We start from the raw sequence: 27,168 nt of genomic DNA, 5'->3' as shown, positions 1-27,168 counted from the left end.
AAAGTCCCAGATGAGATGAGATACAGTTTTGCTGTGGTTTCTGCAATGTGTGTGCTTCAGTATGCCATTTCTTGGTGGGTGCATGTTCCCTCATTTTTAGTGATTTGAGTATAGGAACTGGAAAAACAAACATGAGAAACGGAAAAATAAAAAAATAAAAATTTGCCATCAGCTCTGCATAATCTGATCAAGCACTTTTTAATTTTGTCTCTTCACACAGAAGAAAAAGGGCAAGGTAGGTACCTGTGCAACGTGCTAAGTGCCAGCAAGGCAAAGAGCATTTGCAATGCATGAGCAGGGGCAGAGTTCCTTGGTATCATAATTTTCTCTGTGTCTGGAAACTGACCTAGTTAACGAAGGGCGTTGGATATGAGGCCATTTGCATGCAGCAAAGATTTTGTCTTCCTACATTAGATTCTAATGAAATAGCATCAGCATCATATTCCCCTCTCACTCAAAGGGGTGGTGAAAGGGTAACAAACTATTCAGCTTTATCACCTCAGTCCTCTGGGTTGCTCTAACTGCCCTTCCTTCACAGGCAACCTGACACTCCTTGCTAGTGAAAAGCATCCCTTCTCCAGACATGTGCCCTCACACTTGCTTTCCATTGCCTAGTGCAGCAGCCACTCCCCTTTCCTGAAGTTTCTGCTCACCAAAGTCCAGGATTCTATTTTTGATTCGACACATTTTGGACCTTGAAAATGTAATCAGATATTTTAATCCCAAGACAGGCTGATTGTAATTAATACTCTAGAGTAATACATTCACATCATGTAGCAGTTTTTTTCCCTTGTTTTAAATGCACCAAACCAGAACAATTGCACATGGCTGCTTACAGCTGAGTGCTTCAAGAATCAATACAGAGAAAGAACATGCTTCACGTAACTGACAAGGTCCTACACAAATACTCCTTTTCTGTGTAAGATTCACATATGGTTTGTTTTCAGTGCTGCTGTCCTTCATAGAGAGGGGCAAGATCATCAGTTTGTGATGATCTTGTGATGAGAATCTGGGAGGCTTATTTTGCTTAAAAACAGGGGAAAAAAACCACAAAAAAAGCCAACAAAAAAACCCAAACAAACAAACAAACAACAACAACAAAAAAAACTAAAACACTGAAACCAAAACAAAACCACACAAAGAAACCCCAAAGAAAAACAACAACAAACCAAACACATTCAATTACTGTCTGACAAGGAAAGCTAGAACCCAGCAACTGCATTATTTTGCAAAAAGATTTTTGCAGCTTTTTTTAGCATGAGAAGAGCAGTAACTGCAGGAATTTTTCCACCTTTTTTTTTTTTTTTATCCTTTCTTTTCTTTCATTCCAAGAAATGGCTTCTCTTGTCATGCTTTCAAGAGCAGGAGTTGCTGCTGCATGCACTTTCCACAGAATGCTTGTAACCAAATATTTTCCTTTCCACTATTTCTTATGTAATTTCCATTTCTTTTGCTCTCTTCTTCTTCTTCTAGCCTATCATCTTCGTTTCTGACAGAGCGAACAGCAATAAGGAGCTGACAGCAGATGAAAATGCTGGCAAAGACGGTGAAAAAACCCAAGCAGATGAGAAAAAGGTTTCTGCAGCAAGTGGCAGAGGAGGAAATAGGGCTTGGTCTGGATAGCACAAAAGAGTGGCTGGGGAGATAACAGGAATGGGGCAAAGAGGTGTCCTGAGACACTAAACAGCTTCTCATCAATCTTAGCATTACTTGCATCTGGTTTATGTGAATCTAATAAGCATGAGCACAGAGAGACTGTCCCTTCACTTATTTAACAACTCTGCAGGAGGATTTAGTTGCTTGAAAACATCTCCTGGTTGCTCTCTCGTACAAGGATCCCAGCTGTGAGAGATCCCTTCCCCACATTCAATTCACTCCTACTCAGTCCCCTGAGTCGGTGCCGCTTTACAGAGGGCACATGCACAAACTGCACCCGAGGGGCTGCAGAAGCTCCTGGCACTGACCACAGCCTCTCCTGTTACAAACTACACACCTTTATCCTAGTCCCTGTTGGCCAGAGGATAAAGGACAGGTAAACCCAGGAGCTCCATCACCCCTCCTCTTTTCCCTCTCTACCAGAGAGGAAGGAAACACAGTAGCAAATTCAAAAGTTTCTGCCTGCAGGTGGGTGAGACACAACATACCTAGCAGCCACATCCCATGTCCAGGCCTGTGGCATCTGGAGGCATGGCTGGAGCATCTGCTTACAGGGAGGGTGCTCTTCTGCTGCATGACTGCCAGAGCACGCAGGTGGCAAAGTGGGAACCAATCTAAATTTTCCTCTGCATTTAGACAAAGGAAAACAAGAACTAAGCCAAGAAATTCACTTTCTTACCTATAATTTTCATTTCCTTTTTCAGTATCAGCTTCAGAGTTTGGGATTGCACTTTCCACGTGTCTGAGAAAGCTTCACATTCTTCATTTTCCTCTGTCTCATATGCAATTTGTCTTCACCAAGGGGGCCCCCACATCATAAAGTGTTCTCACATGTTTCTCATTTATAGCCTACAGGGCAGCTGTGAGGCAGATATTGTGTCCCTGCCCATGGCAGGGGGCTTGAACAAGATACTCTTTAAGGTATCTTGTTCTTGGTACTCTTCTAACCAAAACCATTCTTTGATTTGCCTCTTCTGCTCCAAACTTCTCTTTTGCAATGCTTTGGAACAAAAAATTAGAAGATAACTGCCAGTGGAAGTAATTATTTAGGCTCCTTCAAATAGAAAAGAGAACAATGGGATGAAGTTAAATACTTGGCAGTTTTAAGGAACAGAATTAACAAAAACATGGGGAAAGGAACAGGAGGACAACCCATTCCTCCAAAGGCCTCTGGATTCACTAAGATGATCCCTCACACAAGGGCAAGTGAGCCATCCAGGCCCTTTCTCTTCCCCACTGGGCTAAGGATGTATCTCTTCTTTGCTTATCTCTTTTCAGCGTTCTTCAACAAAAGCTCATGAGGAGAGTGAAGAGCAAAAACAGTTCAGGAATATTTTCCGACAGATTGCAGGGGATGTGAGTATGCAATCGATCCCTGTCTCTGCCATCAAAGCAGCCTGGCCACAACAGCTCCTAAATCAACTACTCCATGGATTCAAAACACTGAATATTAAACTTCCCTTTGAATTTCCTCCCATCGAATTCTCCTTGCGATTTCAAGATAAGCAAAATCAAATAAAAACCCCATTAAGTACACAGCTATCCTCATATATACATATAAGCTATTCTCACCTGAGGGAATCTTATTTAAATGCAGCCTTTTTCTTCAATCCCTCCTACAAGATGCTGTTTTGCACAGCAAGTATAAACAAGTTAGAAATGCAATGCCCTTAGCAAGGGAAGTTAAAGATAAAAACAGATCAAGGAACTACATAAATCAAGTTGCTGCAAATGGGATACAGGAATTTTCTGATTTTGCTATTTGACTTATACACTGGCTTGAAATTACCAGTCATTCTTTTAGTTGTAGTTTAATGACCATTATATGGTAACTTCAGATCTACTTCAGCCTCAAGAAAGAGCTGGACTAATGTCCAGTTTCATGTTAACTGATGTTTACATAAAGTAGAATGCCCTCTGGTTTGAAACATGTACATGCCTAGTTGAAAGTGACCAAAGACTTTACACTTTTAGCATATCAATCCATAAAATTATGTTTCATAAAGAACCTTGTAACCAATTATATTCTCACCACATTTCCATCAGGACATGGAGATCAATGCTGAGGAACTTAGGAACGTTCTCAATAATGTCGTAAAAAAACGTGAGTTTGAGCATGTTTTTACTAACCCTGGACAAAGAAATCTGTGATAGAGCATAACCCCCCACCCCGAGTTACACTCTAAAAATTGTTGATGTTTTCAAACTCAGAAATTTCCTAGTTACATTTCCATGGACATTGCATCTGAGACTTCAGCAAGCTGAACTTTTCACAGAGATGATCTCTACGGTTGTTAGTACTGATAATGTAGAAAAGAGCAGATGTTCATTGGAAGTACCACACAGGACAATAATGCATTTCTCACAGTCTGCAAATGCCCTTTAAAAAAATTTCTAGTGAAGAGGCAAATCTTTCTTCCCCTTTAGTGAACTTTATCCTACAGACCCTGGACTTACTTAGTAACCTGGATGTTAGTTTAGAGCTATCCAGAGTTTTTTACTGTATATAACAAGTCAAGAAAAATAATATCTAATTCATAGGCAGTAACATTACTGAGAGTCTTTTCAGATTTCTATACCACTCATTTCTTACTGGATGAAGGAAGGTTTGGCTTTTACTTAGATTAGAGTTTCACCTGAGAGGAAAATCACTTGCTGATTTGCATGATTTGTATTCACCTGGGATCATTTATTTCAGATAAGGACCTAAGGTCAGAAGGGTTTGAATTGGAATCCTGCCGCAGCATGATTGCTTTAATGGATGTATCCTTTTCTGGTGAAAAGGGAGTGCTTGAAACCACTCCAGTCCACTGTTTCTCACCATCACACACACCCACACAACTTAGTAAGCCAGGGAAACAAAACAGCAAATTGTAGTCTATAGTCAGAAAGCATTCCTGGTTTGGCACATCTTAATTCCAGTCATCTCAACATTAGCATATTTGGCAGAGAAAAGCAAGCTACAGAATAAATCAGTCAGTATGGCAACTCTTCTTTAGGTATCAGAGACTGTCCAGCTGATGTACTAAAGCATGATTTTTTGATTATTATTTTTAAAATAAACTCCACATAACTATAGTTCTTGCCAACAAACTTACTGTATTTCTCTCTTTAAGTTTATAATGTATTACATAGTTTACTGTATGCTCAGCTTGCAGTGCATGCAGAACTTGTCTGGAACAAGTGCAATACAACACACTACAAGATGCTACATGGGGTTACCTCTGCAACAACGACCCTCAGTTTTCCAGTTTGACATAACACAATTTTGAGAGAATGTAAGTGCATTCAAACATAACCAGAACAAAAGTTAACTACAACCCAGAGCTGGAATGGTTGGAGCCTAAACACATTTTTGAAAATAGCTTTAGTCAACATTTTGCTTACTTCTCAATTTTAAGAAAGGCAGAAAGAGCTTCACTGTAAAGCTCAGATGTCTTTAAAAGCATTGGGTGAGCTTCACATTTGGAGGTATTTCAGAAGAGCCCACTAAAACATCCTACTCATGCACTTTTACAATAGCTCCAGAGCCAAGGCTCTGTCTGTAGCAGAAGTTTGCTTCTACACAAAGTGCTAGTAGTACTTCACACTCCTGAAGCACTATGCTATGCACAATAACCAAAATGTTTACAAATATTTTACTGCACAGCTCAGCCAACTCTTGATGCTGAGGAGGTCCCCAACCCAGTTTCACATTCATCCCTTCACCAATAGTTTCAGATTTAATTAATTTTATCTTATAAATCTTGTGGGGTTTTTTACCTGAATGTTTGCATCACAGACAGATGGCTCAGGGAAGATAAACTTTGATGAATTCCGACATCTCTGGGACAAGATTAAAAGCTGGCAGGTATTGCTGGTGTCTTCACCTCTCTTCTTCACAGCTCCTGCAGTGCAAATGCTCTACAGGAAAACCAGAACTCTCCACATACACTGCAGCAAAAAGAAAGGCTAAAAATAATCATGAACTTGCTTCTAAAATGAAAAGTAATGTCTCTCCTCATCCTACTTCACAGCCTAAGCAAATAGCCTCAATCTCTTATGTACAGCCTTCCCCCATGAGAGTAGCACAGAGGCATACAAATTGAAGGAGGAGAATGATGGGAACTAGAATCAGGCCTAAATAATAGCTTAATTAGGGTAATAAAGAGGGAGGATTAACAGCATAAACTGAAGTCAAACAAGAAGAGTCTCTAAAGGAGAGCTTTTTTGCTTCCCAGAGATTGGATCTAAATTATTTTACTTTGTGACTGAGAGGAAACCTGTGCTAACTACCCAGACTGCCCAGCAGTGGCAATATAAGGCACGTGGCAAAGCCTCCAAGTGCCTGAGGCACACATCCCATACCCACTCAGTGGGTGCATTCAAGAGGAGTACAAGTTTTTATTACTACCGTATATGTATTTTTTTTCTTTTTCCAGAAAATTTTCAAGCGTTACGACACGGATCATTCAGGAACTATTAACAGCTACGAGATGCGCAATGCAGTCAAAGATGCAGGTACTTCCCCCAGTGCAATGTCCAGCAGCTGAAGAAACCTTGGTTTGTTTTGGTGCATCACAGGGTGAGATCCAGAACACAGTGCTGCTTTTTAAAGACAGATGCTAGAGAAATTATAAAATATTTTTTTCCCCTGACAGAGCTTCTCAAATATCCAAATGGTAAGCCTTGTATGTCTTGCCAGCCAAATAGGTCTCTTCAGCTCCTCTTTAATGCAATGAGTGATGCTCTTCTGTCTTAAGGATCTCCTGCTTGGGGTCCTGCTGTTCAAGAGACCAGGGAGTGCTGAAGATGTTTGCTCCGATTTAAACTGTGGATTCTGTACATTTGTGTAACAAACAAAACCCAGATGGAGCAGGTCTATGTCCAAGTTTGCATCACAGGCAACTGGGTTGACATTTCTTGAGTCACATTAATGTTTCTTCAGTACTGAGCCACTGTGGGTTCAGTCTCTTCAACCTGCACAATGAGAAAAAAGTATTTTTGCAAAAGTTGCAGTTAATGAAATTCATCCTATAAAGAGAGACTTTGGATTTTCTTGCTTGTCTCAGACACACCAGTATGTTTCTTCCCCGAGGGAGCAGGCCTCCCCCCACAAATGTCTTTACCAGGTCTCTGAGGGAATGAGATGACCTCTTTGATCAGAAAATCTGTAGTATCACTATTAACCTAGATGGGACAATTTCAGTGACACTTTGTCTTCAGTAGTATTTTGGCATATCAATGAACAGAAAAAAATGGCTACCTTGTACTTTACAAAACTTCAGTGATTCTATGATCCTTTGCTAAAGACAAAACTACACCTGGATTTGGACTCCTGCTGTGGTAAAAATATGGGTAATTCTTATTTTCCAGGTTTCTGTTCTCACCAGGGAAGTTGTCAATGTAAAAAAAGAAAACATTTAAATACCTCCTGCCCTGACTTTAGAACTAAGAACATTTCACTCTTACAGCACATAAGTTGTGCATGACCTTGCATTTAGCCAACAAACAGCTGTACCAGAGCTGTGACAGACTCTTTCAAGGCACAGTCACAGGCTGCAGCATTCAGTGCCACAGTTTGGTCCCACCATGCCAAGGAGTTTCTTCCTTGTCTATCTTCTGACCACTGTTTAATTGTGTTTTTATAGCAACTTCCTCCTGCACTTCTGTCCCCCAGTTTTAGCTGATTTCCTCTTACCAGGCCCAGCTGAGCCATCAGGCCCTCTGGGGCTGCAGCTCTCCTCTTCACACTTACAGCCTGAGGTAACTTACATGATAAGGGCCCTCTCAAATCATAATTTCAACACATTGCTCCTGTTTCAGGAAAGCAGCTGGACACAGTGAAGCTCCTTATATCTTTACTTCATTTTGTTTAGCATTGCAGCCGGACTTTACAGCCTGAGCCTCAGCTGGGCCTGGGGAGCGCCTGTAGCGAAACCCCTCCTGGAGCAGCGCTCTCCTGACCCGTGGCCCAGCTGTGCCCCGTTTTTGTTTCTCTGCAGGGTTTCGGCTGAACAACCAGCTCTACGACATCATCACCATGCGCTACGCTGACAAGAACATGAACATTGACTTTGACAGCTTCATCTGCTGCTTCGTGCGCCTGGACGCCATGTTCCGTGAGTGGCTGCCCCGGTTTCACGGCACTACCTCCCCTCCTCCCTCCAAACACAGCCATGGATCCACAGAACGGCTTGGGTTGAAAAGGACCTTAAGGACAATCTGGTTCCAAGCCCCCTGCCAAGGGCAGGGACACTCTGCATTGGACCAGATTGCTCAGAGCCCCATCATACTCACAGCAAAGTTTGTTCACAGCACTACTGCCTATGTAGGGTATTAATTATTAAAGATATGTGCTTAGAGAATCTAAGATATGACAAGCTGTCTCATACAAACACAAAAAACCCCACGTGTTTCACCTTGAGTTAGCTAAGGAAAAATGCAGCAGAAACACCTGCTGACCCCACAAGACCTGTGCAAGTTTGCATTTCACAACAGGAGCACCATTTGATTTCCTGTCTGGGAATCATCTTTACTCACACAGCAATCTAATCTACTCCCTGTATTTTTGTTTCCTTACTTTAGGGGCATTCCACGCCTTTGACAAAGATGGAGATGGCATCATTAAGCTCAACGTCCTGGAGGTAAACTGCTTTATGACAGTATGTCTAACACAATGTCACAATACTAAATTTTAATTGTATTAATCATTGTACATATTTTCAAGGGAGTATTCTATGAACAGAGTTCATCTGAAATTGTCATCTAATTGGTAAGAGGCTGCACAACCTCCTAAAAAATTTGCTACCAATTTTACACAGAAAACATCCACGATCTGCCAGCAACAGCTGCTCTGTAGCACTCTAGCTGGTGCTGAAGGGCACTGCTGTGGCCTCTTTGTATCATCTTTAAAGTCTATCAAAAAACTTTTGAGATTTCTTTTATGAGGCAATTTAATCAAACAGTGATACGTAGTGTTAAATGATAAGGCGGATTAGCATAGTTCTTTACCTTTTAAAAACCTTATTAAGAAGAATTAGAAAGTTTCAACTTAAAAGCATGTCCTCTGTTAGGGAGACCATTAAAAACACCCATCACTTTTTGCAAGGGAAGGAGAAATAGGAACAAGAAACTCAAGAAAAAATTCCCCACAGCCTCTCTACTTCATCCTAAGTGATAGCAAGCAGCTGCCTTCCAGTTAGAGGGTGGTGTCTTCATACAATTCGTGGGAGGATGCCAAGAACTCTTCCATCCTTTAACTCTTCTTTCAGTGGCTGCAGCTCACGCTGTACGCGTAACACCGGAGCCAGCGGCCACCTTTGCCAAGAACACTCTGAAGACTTCCAAGGAACTAGCACCATTCATCCCAAGGGCAAGCAAGAGCAATTCCTAATTATGTCGTTCAGTCGCTGAGATAAACAGATAAACATGGGAAGAAGCCCTTGGAAAAAGAGACAACCATACTCTCATAGACAGGACAGTGCCCATAGTTTGTAACTACTTTTATAGCATCCTGACATTTTTCCTTTGGCAACAAGGATTAATTTATTGATGACTGAATTAAGCTTTCTCTGCGTAGTGAAGACATGGAGAATACATAATTGTTCTGCTTGTGCTGACAACGGGAAAGGTCTTCCCTCAGGTCAGGTGAAACTGGGACTGTGAAAGTCAGAGGTGTTTACTGTCACTTCGTAATTAGTCATTAACTCTTTGTCCTGCTCTTGGTATTACCCTTTCATCTCTTTGTAATATTTACTGAATATTTCACATGAGATTGTGCTAATTATGTTAATATTATGCAACCCAACAACTCAGTTACAGATTTGGCTGTGCAGGTTGGATCTCTGCTATGTGGAAATGGGGGAGTAGGGCATGACCGACTGCAATACCAGAGTACTGCTTATCTAACGCCTCAGCAGAAGTACCAGAACTGAGCAATTGGCTCTCATTTTACTACCCCCATGGGATCTTAATTACACATTTGGACATTTTAAGTGTTTTTCATTGTAACTGCATTCCCTGTAACACTGAGAAATTTATTTGCCCTTTGAGGCAGAAAACCTGGTACACATACAAATCTATGTATCTACACACACAGACAAACGTACTTCCCCCAGCCCTGGTCCTGTTTCCCAATAGTACCATGCATTTCTTTATTGCAAGAGGTGACGTGTAGCAGAATCAGATACTATATCAGCATGACCACTTTGGGAATATTATTCCAATAGGCAAGTAGAATTAGCTTAATGGAACCAAAAATAAAATCAATTGGATTTTTGGCCTAGGCTTTTTTTGGTTTTATTCTGAAAGAACAGATGAAGATGAAATATTGAGCACTCTTCCATCATTCTCCTGAATATACAGAAGCTTTTGGAGTTTATGGCAAGTGTGAAATTAGCTTAATATCTCAAATAGTTTCCAGTTTACTCCTTGAATACATTTGGAAAAAAAAAGCACTTGAGAGGTTCCCTTGCTACCAGCTTAAAGGATGACAGGTTTTTACAAGTACAATATAAAAAATGGAAGGAAAAACAAAACATGCAAGAACGAACAGACTTTGTCAGAACTGTCTACTGAGTTGTCTAGTGGTGAAAAGTAGCAAAGCAATCCACTAATGTAATGCAAAATTTTAAAAACAAATTGTAGTATCCACTCGAAGTTATTCCAGTGAGTAGCTCATTTAACTGAAAGGTCACTAAGAAGCCGAAAACCTTTTGACTATAAAGTTCTTAGTGTTGCCTTGCACTGTAACTTACTCTGAAAGAGTAAGAAAATCCTATAGTTTATCTAAAAAATATTTATTCTCCTTCAAATTCAACTTTTTTTTTTTTTAACCCAAATAATTTTTAAGATGACTGGAACACTTGAAGCCCTGGCTCCCAGCCATGCCTTACCTCCACTGAGCTATTATTTTCCATACAAGTATGGCAGAGACTCTCTTAGTTGGGATGTTCAGAAAAAAACCAAAATCTATCAGTCAAAAGATCAAAATCAGGATTTTTATTTGGGAACTCAAAACTGGTCCTTACAGTTCTGGTGAGTGAACTACCAACAAGCTACAGAGCTCAAGAGAACCTCCCCTGCAATGGGCCACGAAGCAAGGCAGGCAGCACATCATCTTGGAGGTACCAGTTGGGTGGACAGCTTCACTTCCCTGCCAAATGACTAGGTTTGAGATTCCCACACACTTGCAACACTCCTGCCAGTGCTGGAGCTTCAAAGTGGCCAGTCTGATTTTATCCAGCCCTCATAAAACAGGAAAAAAATCCAGAACAAAGTCACGTTCTACCAAATCCTGTGAAAAAAATCATTCTATTTAAAACAAAGGAGAAACAGACAAACCACAACAATATAAAGAACTTTATTTTTTTTCATTTCTTCTTTTGCCATGTAAAGTTTCATTATTACAGTCACAGCTTTGTACCAAAGTAAGAGAAGAAAACCATGATCAATCTGTGCACATGTTCTACACAGCTTAAATTACTAAATATTCAATCAAGTTGTTTTATTCCACTTCCATTCTTCAAAAAGACTGTTTAACATTACAGCAAAATGAAATCCGAGAAGCTGGCAGGCGCATTTAACAGAATATATACCTACACAGTTTGCTCTTTGAGGACTAATTATTTTACAAACAGTAGCTGAAACTGTTTCCTTATCCTTCCTCACATATTCTGCAACTCTGGACAACTTAGACTGCTTGAATTATAGTACCATACAAGACTGAAAACCAAGATTAACCTGTAACTGTGTTTTAATTCAACTTAAGGGAAAAATATTTTCCCAACAAAAACATTTCCCCTGCCCTTTATTGCAAGTTTGCAGTTATCATTTACCTTGATCCAGCATGATTGTTCTGTTTGAAAATGTGCATTAAGAACTGCACTACTTCAAACACACCACACAGCCAAGCTCCTGCTATTTTGCAGAAGCCAACTTATGTGCTGGTATATGTTTAAAGTCTGTAATTCACATGTAAGTGACACAAGGTAAGCAGAAGCCTGGATATTTAATGCATCTCTGTACCAAGGGATGCAGCAGTTTTCCCTCCATCCCCTTCCACATACAGAAGCAGCAGCGTTATGCCAGAGTGTTTTGCACTGCCAGATAGCTGTTACTTTCCCCTGAAATTTGAAGGAGAAAGGAGAAACTAATACAGACCAATCCCAAAAAGCCCCTAAAGGGCCTGCCACATGTAGTCATCCATATAGCAAGTCCAGAACTCATTTTTTAACATTTGACTAATAAAAAATCCACAGCTAACCATAAAATAAATCCTCACTCTACTCACTCTTCCACCCACAACTTTTTACTTGCATAAAAAACAAACCAAAACCAAAAATAAATAGTCCTGAAACTGGCTTCAGATGTGCAGTACTGCTTTTCATGCAAATATTACTGTGTTAAGTGTCACAAGCAGCCCACCTTCCCAAAGTTATTACATTCTTGAACTAGAGGTATATCAGGAGCCAAAACCCTGTGTTGCAAGACCAGAGAGGATCTCATTAATCAATACCAACAAACAAACATTAGTTTGGCATCTCTCTTCTGCAATTGCCTCCAGAAGAAGTAAATGGTCGATTGTGAAATCTGCACCAAATTCTAGCTGGACAAATATGAAACCTCCCCACGTAACTCCAGAGAAGCCTGGGGATTTCCACAGCTGCACAACTTCATAGCAAATCCTTTTAAAATATCCTCATGACAAAGCAGTACAGCATTTTCCTCTGAACCCCTGAGGATTTTTTAAAATTGTTTCTAATTTATGAAGCAAAATTTTTCACTCATGCAGCTCTGCTATCTTCCCACCTCTTACCCATTTTAGGATTCTTAAAATAGATCTGAAATGACCTACAAAGTAGCAAAAGACACCACTGATAAAGCTGGACTTCAGAAGCCCAGACTTTTCAGAAGGATTGTTTTCAAGACAGATAAGGAAATATCATAGACCACACAAAAAGAAAGACTGCTTCCACCAACTAAAAAAGATAAACCTAACAAGCAAATGGGAATGCAAATAAAGTGTAATAACTGCTTGTGGCAACATCTAGTGAGAAAGATCTTTATATATGTTCTGGAAAACAGCTGAAAGAATGTAAAGACTCACAAGGGAGAAGTAACAAAATCTACTCTCACACATTTTTCAGAATGCTGCTATTGCCCCACTGGCTTGTCCTTGGGACACACCTCCACACCTTCACCGCAGCACAGTCCATGAAGGACAGCTTAGGACGCCCAGACTGTTTATGCCACACTTACATGCTCCCTCACTGTGGTTCAAAGAACTCCCAGAAGAACTCCTGAATATCAAAACTTTTGGAAATGGTTTAAGTATTACACAGTCTGCTGCTTTTAGGTCATGAAAAAATCCAAACAAATGCTCTCAGACTTTAGAGCATTACACCCTCCATCATAAAACATCTAAACCATTTAAAGACTTCCCCTGACTTGATTCTCTATTGAATTGCTTCATCCACAGACCACAGAAAGAAAGATAAAAAAAACCCCAAACACCAAAACCACAACCGTACATCCCCCAAAAACCAAATCAAAAACACCCTCAGAACAGCCTGAGGTCTGAGCCACATACTGGGGCTTTTTGCTATCCACAAACATCTTAATAAAAAGTAAACAAACAAAACCAATCACCACAAAAGCACTGGAACCTCAGAGATTCCCATGTCTTTGAAGTAGGATGCTACTGCATCTCATTCATATTTTACTCCTGTCTCACAAAAAATACTCATCAGTGTCAGAGCAATTCTGCTTGTCTGCTAAGGTAATACAAAACCAGTGTGCTCCAGAGAAGGCCCTGAAGCTTCTTTATTTGATGGCAGTAGAACATCCATGGGCTTTCCTCAATCATTCACTTTCTTGGCCTAAAAAGGCTTCTTTATAGTCAAAGAAAGAGGCTATAAAACTTATTTGGTCTATGGCTGACAAGTGTGAACTTGTAAAAAAGATACCCAGTAAAAGCAGTAGTCCACTCAGTTTTCTTGGGAAAGCGCTGCATTTGTGTAGAAGCAGCTCGGTTTGCTGTCTTCACCTTCTCTTACAGCTTAGGAAAACCTCTGCTTATTTTATCCTGAGCAGCAAGTTAGGCAAAAGTGAACACAAAGCTCCTTGCTAGATTAGTCTCAGTGTTAAGAGGGTTCTTTGCTAAATTAGTGTTATTAGGGGAGAGAGGATGGCAGGTGCCAGAAGTGCATTTCACTGAACTTCACAAGGTGAACTGATTCCCCTCAAGGGACACCCGCAGGGGAATCCTGACAACTTGAAACAGTCTTCCCTTTTGCACTGGCCTCTCTGTGGTACTTGCTGTGCATTAGTAGAAACAAGACTTTTACATGTGATACGCATTTCATATCCTCAGCTTCTGCTTGAGAACATTAGACTTTGAAATCCTGCTCCATTCTTTCCAGTTGAGTTTTTGTGAACTTGATGTAGCCCAAGCCAATTAAGTCAGTTCACAACAGAAACAAAACACTACCAAAGTGGATGCACAAAACACACAGTGCCTTTGCATTTCTCTTGGTTTGCTCTGCCATGAGGATATGGCGCTGCAAAGCTCACTAAGACTCCATATAAAATCAGCAATCCAATTATGGTGTTTTATCAAGATAGCAGTGGTGGTTATGCTGGTCTTTAACTAAAAGAAAAACAGACACCACTTACTTCTTTCCCATACATAAGGACCTATATTGAAAAAGACGAAGATTGCAAAGCATGTGAGTAGAGCCACTGTTCTGGCTGTTTTGCTGCTACTGGCATCTCTCTCAAGAAATAACCGCTTTCCTCAAAATAAACAAAATACCTCACAAGGTATGGTATCTACCACTGTATATATTGTGCCAGTTATAGCAATTTTTACACAAGGAATAAAAAATAAGTTACAATTAACATTAAAAAATTAATTTATTCCAGTCTCCATAAAATAACTCTTCTTTTTATGAAGAAAGTAAAAATGTACACTGGATATTCAGGTTACATTGTTAGAATTTGTGATATTCTGGTTTGCAGAATTTTATTAAAATCAGCTAAAAAACTGGATACAACAGAACCAGACATGTCTTAGACACATAACAGGCTTCAATCTGAGTTTGCAAACAGCAGCACCTATTGTAATCTAAGTTTTCAACACCCCTTTGGAGTTCCCAAAGACTATGCTTTTTAAAAAAACAAATAAAATCACCTGAAAAAAACAAACAACAAATAAACAAGGCAGACAAGAGGAAGGAATATTCTTGTCCATCAATGAATTAAAAACCTGCAAGAACTTGGGCTAAGTCTTAATTACCAGTCTTATTTCTACAGAGTGCAACACAACCTGCAGTCTCCGCAGCAATGCATTTCAGCCCCACTCAGTTTTTGCATTCCAAGTGGGAAAAGAAAGAGGAAAGACTGGAGTAAGAAACTGATGTTATTTGGAATAATTATGACATACAAAATTACTTCCCAATGTGGGAGGTGAAAAGGTTCATGAGTCAATCCTGCTGTCATCCTCAGCATGTCTTTCAATGTGTCCTACAGCATCCTAGAAAAGAACCAGAGAAGTCAATTAAAAAAAAAAAAAATCATTCTAATCATCACCAAAAAAACCCACAAAAAACTTTGCAAAGGATTCTAGAAGCTGCAGTGAAAGTCACATTCTAGATAATATACATTTGTTTGCCTTAAAGCTTCTCAAAAGGTAAAAAATATCATTGTCAAGCTACTAAATCATAAAGTGTTTCACATACCACATCATTAAAGGGAAATAAAACACAGTTTCCTTTTTGATTAGAATAGCAAATTAAATAAACACATCATATCCAAAGCCACTACTTAAAGAGAAATTAAGGATTTTACTGTTTGTTAATTCTCAAAGAAACCTCCTTTCTTTCCATATTCTGGAAAGCATTCAAAGGAAGGCAGTTTCTATTGCCAAGGACTAAAATGCAGATTTTACAGATCAGTCTATAGGTAACAGCCCTCCTCACACTCATTCCCCAATCCTTTACACATGACTTACTCCAACTCTTATGCCTTCATTTTCACCCCCTTCTCTGTTATAGCTGTTATCCAGAAGTTTATGCATTACTTATTTAAAGACAGGTTTTGCTAACAAACTCATGTGAAAAATAAACAACAATGAAAGAGGTAGCGATGGATAAAAATTAAAAGGATAAAAACCTTTTTTCAAGGCAGATGTTTGTTCATGTTATAAAGACATCTTTCCTTCAAAAAATTTCCTAATATCTTGAGTAGAATTACTTTAATAATTTAAGAATTCCACCATTTCCATGTAATATTTTAGGATCAAACTGTTTTAAATTGACCATATGTCAAATTATCACAGCTGCACTCTTCATCTGCCACAGGCTCAATTGAACCCTGTTAGCCTTGGATGACTGTAACCACATCCAGTCAAGCCTGCCAAAACTAGAAAAACTTAACCCTTTTTAAGAGAAATAGGGTCAAGGCCCACAACTGTGGTGATATAAAGTACTTAATATTATCAAATGCAACTATGTTATTTCAACCACATACCTGCTTGGAACCTTTCCTGGAAGTAAAGAAAGCATCACAGTTCTTCCAACGACATTTCAGGGTCTGAAAATTTGGATTGGTGTGGTCAGTTAGCAGGTGTTGTTTCAGATGGTCCACAACTCCAAAAATCAGTGAACATCCATGCCACTGGTAAAAAAACAACACACCACAATAAGCCAGGAAAATACAACTTTTGCTAATGCTTTTCTTCCTGCAATTCCACAATATTCTTCCAAGACTGTAAGCATGCCTGCCAACTCCTGTACATTTTGTATCTTATTCCACTTCCATTTTCAATGGTCTCTGTTCCTTTAATTACAGCTTTACAGAAATTCTTCCTGCCTTTTAGCCAAGCCTAGACCATCAGCAGGAATGGCAGGAGGAATAGAGGACTTAAGCCTTTACAAGATTTAATCTTACCTGTGACAAAGTAATTTGGAATTTAATTAAACTTATTTAGCAGAGTAAATCAGCTTTTCTGTGTCACTCAGCCAGAGTTTTTGGTTCTAAACAGTTACATGTCACTATCTAAAAACTACCAGAAAGAACAGTAATTTAAACTAACAACTTGCCCCAAAGCATATTTATATATATATAATACACACTCTTTTAAATATATATATAAAATAAAACTAGTGATACATACCTAAGTGATGTATACTTTAAAAAGTACATACACATTTAGGAAAAAAAAAGAATTATAAAAAAATCTAAGGTCAAGCTACCCAAGACTAAGAGAGTAGAGGCCACCCCCAGAAAATTCAGTAACAAAGGAAGGCTAAAAATATTTTGCTAATTACCCAGCATCGATAATTTTGCATCAGATTAAGCCTCACAGCTCTGACACTGCCATCATAGCATCCTGTGTAGATCTGTAAAAGAAACATTTATGGATAAGCAAGCTGGGAATAAAAGAAAGGAAAAAAAAAAAAGTAGTAAAATTTTGAAGGACACTTCAGTGTAGGTAAAAACTATGAAATATCAGCATGCAAGGCTTCTACCTATTTTAAAAATAGGTATAACCAAATTCTTTTAAGATTTGCATTCATAGTTCACAAAAGCCTACAAATGAATAAGAAATGCTTCCATAACCTCTTTTGTTCAGTGTCATGTGTGTAACAGTTCATAAAACTTTAAATTATGGTACTATCCACTGAAGTTAAAAAATACGTAGGGGTAAACATCAAATTATTTATGTCCAGGACTTAACCAGTTATATGTATATCAAAAAGGGATGGAGAGGAAGTGTGTGGAAGAACATCAGAATTTCAGAAAGACTGATGCAGATTCTTTCACTCATCACTAAACTTCTCATCTGAACCCTTCTTCAATTTGAGAATGCCCACAACAGATCTCTGTTGGGGCCCAATTCAAGCCTCGGGTTGGACTCATGAGATGTGATGCTTGGGCAGTATGTATTCCAATTAGTAGGAAATCTGTTTCTTCGGACTTCTCTGTTACTACAAATCACTACTATACCTTGCATTTTACAATCTCAAAGAAACTTTGCAAGCAAATTCATAGACATGCAGACAAATAAGTGCTTTTAAAGACTATTTTAAGAAATATTTATCCAGAAGTGCTTCTGAAACTTATCCTGCAGGGCAGATTCATGAAGAAACCTGTATACCTGAATCAATTGCACACCTTTCTTTATGTTCTGTTCTGTCAACGGTTACTAGAGGTCTGACTGTGGGTGAAGTATTTCTCTAGCATCTGAGTGATTCCCTTGAGTAAAAGTCAAACAGGACTAACACTTGAAAAAGCAGAAGTATTTCACTATTTCTAGAGTCTTCACTGTAATCATCACTGCAAAAAGAACTATTGTTTTAAGACTACTGTAAGCTAAATGGTGATTTTTCCCCACACAATAATATTACATAAATACAAAGCTGTTATAGCAACTTGATTTTCTAAGAACAACTTGGAAATACAGCTAAACAGCAGGTTGATTTCTTTATGTGAAGAAATTAAACCATCTTGTATGCACCTGTAGCAATTACAACCTTCTCTTTAAGACCAGTGAAAAGAAGGGAGTTACCATGCTCTTATGGATGGTCATACACATGATCATATCTGTGTGGCCTCCATAGACTTGCAAGCGGTCGTGTGACTTTAAAGAAACAGAAAGAGACACTTAATAACATGACATTTTTTAAGAGCCATTTTTCACAGACATGCAAAGGATAATACTTCCAAGAGCAGTTTCCTTGGTAGCAATTAAACTGCTGTGGTGGATTCCAAACTTTATAGCTACCTTGAAAGCTCACTTTTGCTTGCTTTGCTTCTGGGAATATTTTTGTCCAACTAAGCACTCGTTCTCTCAGCAAACAAAACTAATATTTCCCCACTTTTCTGAGCTGTCATTGTCTTGGAATAACCCAGGTTCTAAAAAAATGGTTTAGGTTACATTCTTTAAAACCCATGTATTTTGGCTGGTGAGACAACTATATATACTGAGTGACAGGAAAGAGAGGGATGGGCTAGAGACCAGCAAGTACAAAGATGACTTCTATTTGACTTCATTTGACTATTTGACTTCAAAATCATTAATTAACACACATTAGGATAAATGTCATTAGTAACCACCTACTTTCTTACCTGTAGTTCATAAACACGAACAAATTTATCCAGACATGCTGTCACCATGACTTTCCCAAGAATGTTCACAACCGTTACTGCATGGTTGTGGCCCTTATAGATCCGTACCAGCTCTCCAGTCTGCATCAAGAAAAAGCAAAGGTAAATAGGGGTTTGATTTGGTTTTTCTTGAACAAAAGAACAAAATAACAAAATGGTTCTACCTAACCTAGATAGGGTAGCTAGGTTCAATGCTCACTACTCAGAAATGGAAACACGCTTTATGAGACTTCCATTCTCTGTGAAGGCACTTACAGATTATGATCAAATACTACTTATTCTTTTGTTTGCACATCCTAACACAGAGCCATTCCAGTACAACAGAAATGCATGGGTCTCTATAAAGTTCTCTCTTCTCTTCTTCTGCTTCTGAATGTGAGCTACCAGTGTGCCCAGGTGGCCAAAAAGCCAATAGCATCTTGGCCACTCCCAGGAATAGTGTGGCCACCAGGACCAGGCAAGCGATTCTCCCCCTGTACTCGGCACTGGTGACACCACACCTCGAGTGCTGTGTCCAGCTCTGGGCCCCTCAGTTCAGGAAGGACATTGAGGTGCTGGAGTGAGTCCAAAGAAGGGCAATGAAACTGGTGAAGGGTCTGGAGCACAAGTGTAATGAGAAGCAGCTGAAGGAGCTGGGGTTGTTTAACCTGGAGAAAAGAAGGCTCAGGGGAAACCTTACCACTCTCTACAACTGAAAGTAGGGTGTAGCCTGATGGGGGTCAGCCCCTCTCCCATGCAACCAGCGACAGGAGAAGATGAAATGGCCTCAAGCTGTGCCAGGGGAGGCTGGACACTAGGAAGAAATTCTTCACAGAAAGGGTGATTAGATTTTGGCATGGACTGCCCTGGGAGGTGTTGGAGTCAGTGTCCATGGAAGAGCTTAGGGAAAGACTGGATGCTGACAATGTCATAGTCTAGCTGACATGGTGGTTTTCGATCACAGGTTGGACTCTGATCTCAGAGGTCTTTTCCAACCTAATTGATTCTGTGATCTCTTTCCATCATTAGTTACATATTCCCACCCATCCTGAAACTAGGACTACGCTATAAGTATTAGGATCAAGGATCAGTTAGCAAATTCAGCTAAATACACAGAAATACACTTTTTTTTGTCAACTAAAATTTCCCTCTGACAAAGTTTTTTAATCTAACTTATTGCATAGCTACATGAATGCTTCTGCTAGGACTGAGGGACGATGGTGTAAAAGAGGGAGAGAACGGCAGGCTAGAGACAAAGCATTCATGACAATACAACAGCTTTTGAACCATCTAGCTTGGAACATAGTGTTCCTCAAGTTCTTCCAGTAATAAAGAAACTCTTTCCCCACCAGAATCTCTCACATGGCTTTTCTCTGAACCCCTTCCATAATTTTGTAGTAATATTTGCAAAAGCAAGATGCCCAGATAAAAAGGCATTGCCTATCACGTGACAAGAGTCAGCCCATTTATGTAGCCTCTTCATGCCTCCAGAGTTACCTATAGTGCATAGTCACATTCACAAACTCATGAGACTTTCTTTTCTGGAAGCAATCTGCCCCAGCAGTCAGTCAAATATTCAGGAAATTCTGACATTATAGCATAGGAATTCAGTGCCTTAATAGCAAAAGTCATTCCATCTTTCTATAGGAGACTTACGTGAATATTGTGGGCATGGACAGACTGATCGCTGGAGCCACTGAATACCAGATCATTCACAACCTTACAAAAAAAAGAAAAAGTTTATATTTTGTAACAGATATGGAAATGGGTAAGGAAAACATTAAGACACTGTTCAGTTTAAAGTCGTACTTTAATATTTCCTAAATTTGAGAGCCTTAAAATTAATCAAGGGTATGAAGGAAAAGGCATGCACTGAGTTCTTCACATAAGAGCTAGAAAATATATTACAATGATTTTTGACACTTCACAACTGACATAAGAAGCTGTTAACTTGCAGCCCACCAGGCCAACTCATCCTACCTATGGATTATTCTCACAGACAGCAAATATTATTGCTCAGCAGCAAATCGGGGACCAAGCAAACTGAATGGAGAATGCTGCTCTGCACATGCACAGTAAAGCCCAATGTTTCCTGGAAATCTTGGACATGCTGCATACTTATACGCTGCTCACGTAAGAAAAATGATGCTCCTAACCCCTAACAAGTGACAGGACAAGAGGAAACAGCCTCAAGTTGCACCAGAGGAAGCTCAGAATGGATATTAGGAAAGAGTTCTTCACTGAAAGGATGTTCAGGTATTGGAACCGGCGGCCTAAGGAAGTGATGGAATCACTATTCCTGAAGTATTCAAAACACAGACATAGATGTGGCAGCTGGGGACACGAGACATGGCAGCCAGAGACAATTTCCCTACCAAATTGCTCAGTTTTTAGAATTTAAAATAGAGAAATCCTCTATTTCCTATCACAATCTGCTCCTCATTTTAAGCATTCTTTGTCCAAAATGTATTTTCAGAGACACTTACCTTCATGCAGAGAATAGTCTTGCTGTGACCTTCCAGGGTTCTGAGAAGCAGCCCATTCCGCGCATCTCGCACGCTGATGGTGCAGTCATAGGAGCCCACCACCAACAACTTACGTGCTCCTTCCTGAGCTGTGGCTAAACAGCTCACTGCTCTAGGGCCATGGCATTCAAAGGTATCAAGCTGTTTATTATTCTGGTGGGGGAAGAATGAAATGGCATTTCAGAATTAAAATTTTGCTATGACACTGACTAGACCATCGAGTCCTTTCTGTGTTGTGCTTGTTACAGCAACTGATTTCAGTTTAGTAACACACAAGATAGCAGTGGTAAAAATTTCATCTTAACAATTAAGTTTCCAAATCAAGGTGATAACTCCTTATGTTATGTAGACCAGGAGGAACCTTAAGAAAAAACGTAACAGTACAGCACAGTAAGAAAGAAAGGTAAACAAAGAGACAGGGAGATGGGACAGCTTCATGCATGGACAAAGTAATCAACCAAAAGGGGCCAACAGTGACCATTTATAACAAAATGCTTTCATTACAAATACATTTACTACTGTAGATAAAGAATGGAAAGAAACACAAAGAGGAGAGAAACAGCATCACAATAGGCTTTCAGGTGCCAATATTTAAACAAACTAACCTTTATGCTGAAAGTAACCACAGTGCCATTTGAAAGACCTGCATAAAGGATCCGCCATCTACTGTGTAAACAGAGCACTCGATCTTCCAATTTAAACTGTTCCATGAGCTCTTTGGTCTAGCAATAGAAAGAGGTACTTAAAGATTTCATTAACTGAAAATAATTCAAGGAAAACAGCCTGAAATGAGTGATGATTTTCACTTTTTAAACCAACAGAACTGGAGAAAAACATCTGAAAGTCTGGTGTCACATGGCAGTTTGATCCTCAATCAGGACCATCTCAAGGCCTCACTGCACTTCAGCAACCACTTATAACTTTATTCTAATCATAACCTCTAATGTGCATAGAAATTTAGACTACTGATGAAAACCATCTGTTACACAGCTGAGGTTGAGGATTCCCCATTAAGTTCCCCACAGGGAACTTAAGGGCTTAAAACCTCTGGCAGTTTGCTCTCTGAAGCAGACACTTGCTTTCTAGTCCTTCAAGTCACAGGTTGGGCAAGCCTTTTTATCACTCATCCTCAAATATCCAGCTCCAGGAAGCCTCAGTCTGCTCTTTCACCTGCCCTCAGTGTAACAGATACCTGTTCTCTCTATGGCTGCTCTACAGACAGAGCAGAGAGCAGAGCTTTCCATAAGCAATAAAGTTAGAAATACAGGAAGACAAGTAAGAATCATGGCCAAACAACTCTTCTTTGGTGTTCCCAACATCTGGGATCATGCCATGCTGTTCTGACAAAAACATTACTGACAAGCTAGCCAAAAGATTAGGGTAGTAAATCAGTTAATGGTTTGATATTTGTGGGGTTTTTTTCCCTGCTCTACTCTAATGAGTCCAGATCACATGGGTTTAAAAGGCTTTTAAAATTTTTAAAGAAACACTTGCATAAAAATGCAGGATATGTAAATTGAAACAGAGTTTGAGTACCTGGATATTGTAACAGTTGATAGTGTGGTCACTTGAGCCAGTGTAGAGTGCAGCATTCTTCCCATTCGTCTGAGTGACCAGAAGGCAGTTCACTTTTGAAGTATGGCCTTCGAAGATGGCCACACACTTCCTGCTCTAAGAAGGAAAGCATAGAGCCTGTCAGCATAAAGGCCCATAATACCTCTTGGGATATGCACCTAACAGAACAGGGCAAGACAGCTAAAAAAAATCAGGATACACACAGATGGCAATCTATCTCCCCTTGTCCCTCTCATAGGGAGAAGGGGTTGGGGAGGTGGAGAAGAGATGTTTAAGAAAGGACTAGTATAAAATAAATGAGGTGCTTGAATAAGCAGCTGCTTCCTTTACTACACAGTGAGGCATTATAAAAGACAACCTTGTGATTGTAAATAATGTAACACCACTCCCACAACCTTACTTACAACAAGATTGTAGGCACAAACTGTTTTGTCTGCTGAGCAGGTATACAACAAATTCCCAAAAATTTGAATAGCATTCACTGCAGCCAAGTGTCCCTCAAAGGTTCCCTCTGTAGGTTCTTCATCCTCACCTGGCTCCGAAGACACTTCTGTAGGACAGAGACATGTATACTTTTGACTATGGGAACACAGTCAAGAAAACACCCTGCTGTGGTTTGTACTGCCAACCAGCAGGACTATTTCAAGGGCTCTGCAACTTAAAGTCAAATTTCATTAGGGATTCCAGCAGGACTGTGAATGTGACAGAGGGCAATATAAAGTGTTAAAAAGACCTTCATATGACACTAAGTCCAGAAATACCTTTAAAATTTAAAAGAGATTGTACTACTGTTTGTCCTAGAGCTCTACAGAGACTGTAGAGCAAGAGTGTTCATGTGGGAGGGCAGGGAGATGTGGAGGAGTCAAGACACAAAGCATTCAATGTAAGATGATGTGAGTATATGTCACTTCCCACTGCAGTTTTGAGTGCAAGCTTTTATCTTCAGGGCAAAATTCCCCTATGGAATTGGAAGCAGGTTGATCAAGACTTAAGTCAAAGTCCTGCAAGATACTACATACAAAGCATCAGAAGGAAAGCTTAAAAGATGTACCTGAGGAGTTCTTTGATCCTCTTAAGGATGATATGGAAGTCTGTGTCTCAGCCACACTGTAACACAAAAATAAACAGCAGTGAGATTGGACTTTGCATGTTCATTTTCAGACAAAATACTGGGGTAAGTAATACCTCAAAACACAAGACTCTGCAGTTAGTAGTAAATATGCTGTGACAGATAAGCTCAAAACCAAACTGGGCAGCCCTCTTACTGTATTAAGAGAAATTAGTAGGAAACAAGACACATTTGTTGACCAAAAAAGCCAAGTCAATTTTTATTTTCCTTTTTATTTCACTCCTGAAGTCACTGATGTAAGACTTTCTGAATGGGAAAAAAAAAAAAAAAGGAAGAGAAAAAAAGGGAGGCCTCTTATAAATACTATATAATACTAATAATTTTACTTTTGAGAGGTCTACAATAATCTCACCTTCTTTTCCCATCATTCCTATAATTTGTGCCAATCTCACTGGTGGAGCTCACTTCATCATAACCAGAGCAAGATGCCTCTAGGACTGCTTGATCCACAGAGTTGCATGAATCCCTCTTTGATGGACTGTCTGGTTTTTCATCTCCTGACTCTGATGAACCAACATGAACCACCTCGCACTGAGGCACTGAAACTTCCACTAGTTCCAGAGAAGCATCACTATCATTCTCGTCTTTGTTTCGTGCTGCATGAGCAGGAACTCCACCCTCCTCTCTTGGAGGAGTAGATGTAGTAACTTTTTCTCCTTTAGGAACCTTTCCACCCTTGACTTTCCGGACAGGCTTGGAGTCAATCATATCCTGCTCTGTATCGCTGTTGTCTGGCACATGGGCTGCCCTCAGAGTCTTCTTCTTCCTTAACCTTCTCCTCCTTCTATTCCCCTTCTCTGCTGGGACTGCAGCAGTTGCCAAGTGCTGCTCAGATGGTTCTGCTGACAATTTGGGGGTTTTATCCATTGGCATTTCTAGAAGGACCGAATGCTTTGAAAGAGAAGTGCTACACTGACCCAGTAAAAATCTTTCAGCAACTGTATCATTTGCTTCTCTCTTGCTGAAAACAGACATTGAATGAGGTGAAGTGTTCTCAGGAAGTCCAGACTGTCCCTTGTCTGCAGCAGGCTTGGGGACATCTTGATTAGTGTGTTGGAAACAAGCTGTCAGCTCTGATAGGGATATGGCTGCCGTGATAACTGGATACACTGAAGTTTCCTGGTTGGTCTCTTCTAAAGAAAACAGACTAGTGTTACATTCAATCTGTACAGCAATAACTATTCATGCAAAGTGTCTCGCCCTGTATGTTCTGTTTACACTTAATTGTGCATGTAAAGTACATATTCCTACATGTTGAAAACTATGTGCACATGAAGATCTGCTATTTCAGTCAGCTATCCAGCCTTTACAAAACATAACTGGGGAATAAAATGTTTATCCTTGTACATAGAAATAAAAGGAATGGGGCATATCACTCAAGCTGCTGGCTGGCTATATGCTTTTAAGGTTCTGACAATATCTAGTGAATCCTACATTGTTGACTTAAGATGCTACCACCCCTCTCTGTGTGCTTCCTTACCAGCTGTCCCAACTGCTGTAGAGATGATATTAATCAGTGCATGCCAAGTACGACTCAGCTGTTCAGTGACACAGTTTGAAAACCTTGTGCTTAACCCATCTGAATTATTGCAGCTATTATATACAGTTATTTCTACCAAGTTACTTGGACCTAATTCAAGGTAGATAGTCATGCACAATCCACTCTGCAGCACTGTACCTTTATCCTGGGAACAGCAGCAATGTAAGCCACGAGGGTACACTTTAGTTAGTTAGTTTCGTGTAGACTATGCAATGGGGTAAACACACTCTCCCTGTAATTTAATTTTGATTGAATTAATATGAACGAAGTGATCCAACCTCTCAGCTAAGTCAGACTAAGGGCAGCATCTCACAGCTGTTTCCCACACCCTAAAATTCCCCAGTTGCACTTGCGAAAACTACAATCCAGAACAGGATGTTTCAAGTTCACTGCATTCCTGGGGTGGGAACATGCAATGCAAATGGGAAGTTGGCAGTATTTGAAACACTTCCCTCTTCCAGTCTCTCAGAAGCCAGCAAATTATACCCACAGTAACGCTTGGCCAAAACCACATTACACATCACAGGACAAATCTGATGCTTTGGAATTACACATTCAACTAGAAAGAGCTACAATGCAAAAATCTCACCCACACCTTCCTCAGATGGGGGATTCCAAGATAAAACTAGAACTTGCTGACAGCATAGGATATGTTGCATTTAAAGTAAATCAATGGAAAGATGTTTTTCCCTGGACACATAGCTGTCATGCACAACTGCAAAACGTGATAGAAAACCCTCTGTATGGAAGAAATGAATGCTTAGATGAAGTTTGAATGAATTACTGAGTTGAATTATAGTGGGAAGAAGGCACACAAAACTTTAAATTCTGAATACACCTCTAATATCATGTGTCACTCATTTCCCACAGGAAAGGGGAAGGAAGTAACTTGGTCACTTTATAACAGGAAAATAATAGTAACCAGCAACTTAAAATTAAACTTCTAAACCCAGAAGTTATTAATTCTCAGCACTTGGAGTGCTGAGGGTGTTAGAAAAAGAAGTAGGAAATCACCATGGCAATGGAAGAAAACAGAATCACTCAGTTCCACAGGTGGGACACACTGCTGGCATTTAGGGGAAACCAAATGCAATCAGCTCCCTCAAAGCACAGCTGAGCTCATTTCCTAGGGAAGCTGACAAGCTAAATGTGCAACCCCAAAAAGTAAACAGTATGCCTCAGAGGGAATTCCTCTTCTTCAAATTACAGAATTTTCCTGAAGTTAAATGCTTATTTCCCCCCAAATTACTAAATTTATCTGATGGCAAACTCATTTTAAATGTAGCACATACAGAAGTTCATCAATACCAAAACGATGATAATTTGACAAATGAACATAAAAAGAATATTCTTGCTTTTAATATAAAAAATAAGTTTGTAGGAAATGGAAAAATATGCTAATGTGATTAAGAGCTTTCTAAAGTAATTATTTAAGTAATAAATGTAGCTATACCCTAAAGGTTCATCTTCATAAGAAAAAAATAAAAAAACCTCTTCAACTTCTCTTTTGTGAAGTCTAAAGATTCTTCAAGCAAGACACTTCATGCCACTGCAGCTAGTGATCACTAAATCTTTCCTTAGAAGTGGAAAATTGAGAATAAAAATGACACTGA

The 27,168-nt window shown here is 39.7% G+C and overlaps 2 protein-coding genes across 9 annotated transcripts in view; one reads left to right on the top strand and one right to left on the bottom strand.

Moving 5' to 3' along the window:
- Positions 1 to 9,917, top strand: part of CAPN3 (calpain 3) — a 28,769-nt gene extending 18,852 nt beyond the window's left edge. The window contains exons 15-24 of one of the 3 annotated variants that reach the window (XM_019293969.3): positions 221 to 235; positions 1,474 to 1,575; positions 2,935 to 3,012; positions 3,703 to 3,760; positions 4,355 to 4,419; positions 5,438 to 5,506; positions 6,078 to 6,156; positions 7,641 to 7,757; positions 8,224 to 8,282; positions 8,910 to 9,917. In XM_019293969.3, the coding sequence (XP_019149514.2) occupies positions 221 to 235; positions 1,474 to 1,575; positions 2,935 to 3,012; positions 3,703 to 3,760; positions 4,355 to 4,419; positions 5,438 to 5,506; positions 6,078 to 6,156; positions 7,641 to 7,757; positions 8,224 to 8,282; positions 8,910 to 8,936 (669 nt within the window). In that variant the 3' untranslated portion in view covers positions 8,937 to 9,917. The remainder of the gene's footprint in view (positions 1 to 220; positions 236 to 1,473; positions 1,576 to 2,934; positions 3,013 to 3,702; positions 3,761 to 4,354; positions 4,420 to 5,437; positions 5,507 to 6,077; positions 6,157 to 7,640; positions 7,758 to 8,223; positions 8,283 to 8,909) is intronic. The other 2 variants (XM_020583394.2, XM_020583395.2) reach the window with 2 other exon arrangements.
- A 1,066-nt stretch (positions 9,918 to 10,983) lies between these two features.
- ZNF106 (zinc finger protein 106) overlaps positions 10,984 to 27,168 on the bottom strand; it is a 41,678-nt gene continuing 25,493 nt past the window's right edge. For 5 of the 6 annotated variants that reach the window (XM_039553210.1, XM_039553211.1, XM_039553213.1 and 2 more), the window contains 12 exons: positions 24,368 to 25,148; positions 23,938 to 23,993; positions 23,291 to 23,436; positions 22,848 to 22,982; positions 21,917 to 22,033; positions 21,273 to 21,464; positions 20,443 to 20,505; positions 18,769 to 18,888; positions 18,209 to 18,280; positions 16,968 to 17,039; positions 16,168 to 16,314; positions 10,984 to 15,172 (listed from right to left, as the gene is read on the bottom strand). In XM_039553210.1, the coding sequence (XP_039409144.1) occupies positions 15,116 to 15,172; positions 16,168 to 16,314; positions 16,968 to 17,039; positions 18,209 to 18,280; positions 18,769 to 18,888; positions 20,443 to 20,505; positions 21,273 to 21,464; positions 21,917 to 22,033; positions 22,848 to 22,982; positions 23,291 to 23,436; positions 23,938 to 23,993; positions 24,368 to 25,148 (1,958 nt within the window). In that variant the 3' untranslated portion in view covers positions 10,984 to 15,115. The remainder of the gene's footprint in view (positions 15,173 to 16,167; positions 16,315 to 16,967; positions 17,040 to 18,208; positions 18,281 to 18,768; positions 18,889 to 20,442; positions 20,506 to 21,272; positions 21,465 to 21,916; positions 22,034 to 22,847; positions 22,983 to 23,290; positions 23,437 to 23,937; positions 23,994 to 24,367; positions 25,149 to 27,168) is intronic. The other variant, XM_039553212.1, reaches the window with a different exon arrangement.

The sequence above is a fragment of the Corvus cornix genome, chromosome 5 (genome assembly GCF_000738735.6).
Source record: "Corvus cornix cornix isolate S_Up_H32 chromosome 5, ASM73873v5, whole genome shotgun sequence".
In the NCBI taxonomy this organism is placed as follows: Eukaryota; Metazoa; Chordata; class Aves; order Passeriformes; family Corvidae; genus Corvus; species Corvus cornix.
Note: the sequence above shows the minus strand (reverse complement) of the source record. Positions and strands in the feature narration are given on the sequence as shown.